Here is a 1,983-nt window from a genome sequence, read left to right as displayed (position 1 = left end):
ACCTTTGAACAGTTCCAAGAAAGCTCCACACCCATTTGTACTACTCAAGTGACGCCGACGACACAGATAAACCTCCAGGTGGCCTCAATGACTCTCTAAAATAATGCAAATGACCAGCTGTCTGCAAGGAGTATAAATCCTTCATTCCCCACCATTCAGTCAAAGCTGAAGAAGTTTCTTGGATGAGAAGCAAAACGTCTTCAAAGGAAAAACAAGAAAGTCCTGTAATTCTTCTAATTGACAAACATATACTTTCTTTGATTCCACCAGATTTTACTGTTTTTGCTTTTTTACTTCTGATAACTTGGCCAAGCGCAGTAGTTTTTCTGTTTCATCATCCATTTTCATCACACTCCCAAAATATGAGGGCTACTCTTGTTGATCAAGGAAGTAGGCAATTTAAAGGAATGCATTTCTTTGGTTGAGTAAGAATACTTACAAGCTACTTGAACAAATCAATTCAGAGCTCTCCAGAGGCACAATGATTCAAATTATCTTTCTTCAGTTACATTGTTTGGAGATGTAGCTTTCTACAGAAGCCTCCAAGGTGGGAAAGATGAAAAGAAAGACAAGGAAAGTATGGCCAGCAGCAAGATAGGTGGACAATGATGAATGCATTGTTGGAAAACATGAAAGAGCAGATTAGGGACAGATCGTCAGGGAGAAAATTGATCTATGCGATGCTAAGAGTCAACAATTACTTGATGGTACATAGTTAATCAATAAAGAACAGAATCCATTATATGACTCGCCTTTTTATTTTGTGGGGAACCTTTTACCCATAGTCAATTTCCTCATGGCTTCTTTTACCTCCTGGTTCCTCAAGCTATAGATCAAAGGGTTCAACATGGGGATCACTACAGTGTAGAACATGGAGATAATTTTGTCCTCATCTACTGTTGAGAAGGAACTGGGTCTCACATAGGTGTAGAAGAGGGTTCCATAAAAGATAGATACTGTTGTGAGATGGGTTGAACAGGTCGAAAAAGCTTTGCGTCTGCCCTCATTGGAGCGGATTCTCAGGATGGCTAGGACAATGTAGGTATAAGAGACAACAATAATAGAAGTGCTTACAATACCAATGGTGCAAGATAGACCAAAAAGCACTCCCTTGTTGAGTTGAGTATCTGAACAGGACAAGGATATGACTGCAGGGATATCACAGAAGAAATGGTTAATTATATTGCCATGACAGAAGGTCAGCTGAAGAGATAAAGTTGTATGTGTGGTAGCATTCAGCATTCCTACTAGATAGGGAATGATTGCCAACCTGATGCACACTCTCTGTGACATGATGACTGTATACAAAAGTGGATTGGAAATGGCCTTATATCGGTCATATGCCATCACAGCCAAGAGGAAACATTCAGTGGCTAAAAAGAGACAGAAAAACCACATTTGTAGAGCACATCCAGTCAATGAAATATTTCTTTTCTTCACGATCATGTCTAGCAGGATTTTGGGTGTGACAACGGAAGAGTAACAGAGATCTACAAAAGACAAATTGCTTAGGAAGAAATACATGGGGGTATGAAGTTGTGAGCACATCCTGATTAATAGGATCATCCCAACATTTCCAGTCACTGTGATAATATATACCATTAGGAAAAAAGCAAAGAGTGGGATCTGTAGGTTTGGCAAGTCACTAAATCCCACAAAAATGAATTCGTGCACTGTGGTGTAATTCTCCATGGCCATGGCTTCCTATATTTTGTAGGAAAAAGAAGAAAATATTTATGCTATCAGTATAACTTCCTTCCAAAACCCTGGATATTGCAAACTAGTAAAGGTCATTTTGTAGATTTTCTCAATTAGGGAAAAACAAACAATAGCCTCTAGATTCCTGGACTTTAGGGATGTTGCTTGAATATTGTAGAAAAAGCTCAAGAAAATGGCTCCCATTTTTCTGTACACATGATTTAAAACAATGTTTTTCAGACTTTATATTTTAAATTCTACTAAGCACATTAACAAAGAACCTAT

The 1,983-nt window shown here is 38.4% G+C and overlaps 1 protein-coding gene across 1 annotated transcript; it reads right to left on the bottom strand.

Annotated features, from left to right (window-relative positions):
- Positions 1-756: 756 nt before the first annotated feature.
- Positions 757-1,698, bottom strand: LOC107299662 (olfactory receptor 1009-like). Its single transcript, XM_015829015.1, has one exon. It carries the CDS (start codon positions 1,696-1,698, stop codon positions 757-759), a length of 942 nt encoding a protein of 313 aa, XP_015684501.1.
- Positions 1,699-1,983: the final 285 nt, after the last annotated feature.

This window comes from Protobothrops mucrosquamatus, unplaced genomic scaffold, assembly GCF_001527695.2.
Source record: "Protobothrops mucrosquamatus isolate PMUCROS unplaced genomic scaffold, P.Mucros_1.0 scaffold5249, whole genome shotgun sequence".
Taxonomy (NCBI): domain Eukaryota; kingdom Metazoa; phylum Chordata; class Lepidosauria; order Squamata; family Viperidae; genus Protobothrops; species Protobothrops mucrosquamatus.
This window is presented reverse-complemented; position numbering and strand designations above follow the sequence as displayed.

Coding starts and splice junctions, on each gene's coding strand:
- LOC107299662 (XM_015829015.1), bottom strand. CDS start 1,698: ATGGCCATGGAGAATTACACCACAGTGCACGAATTCATTTTTGTGGGA.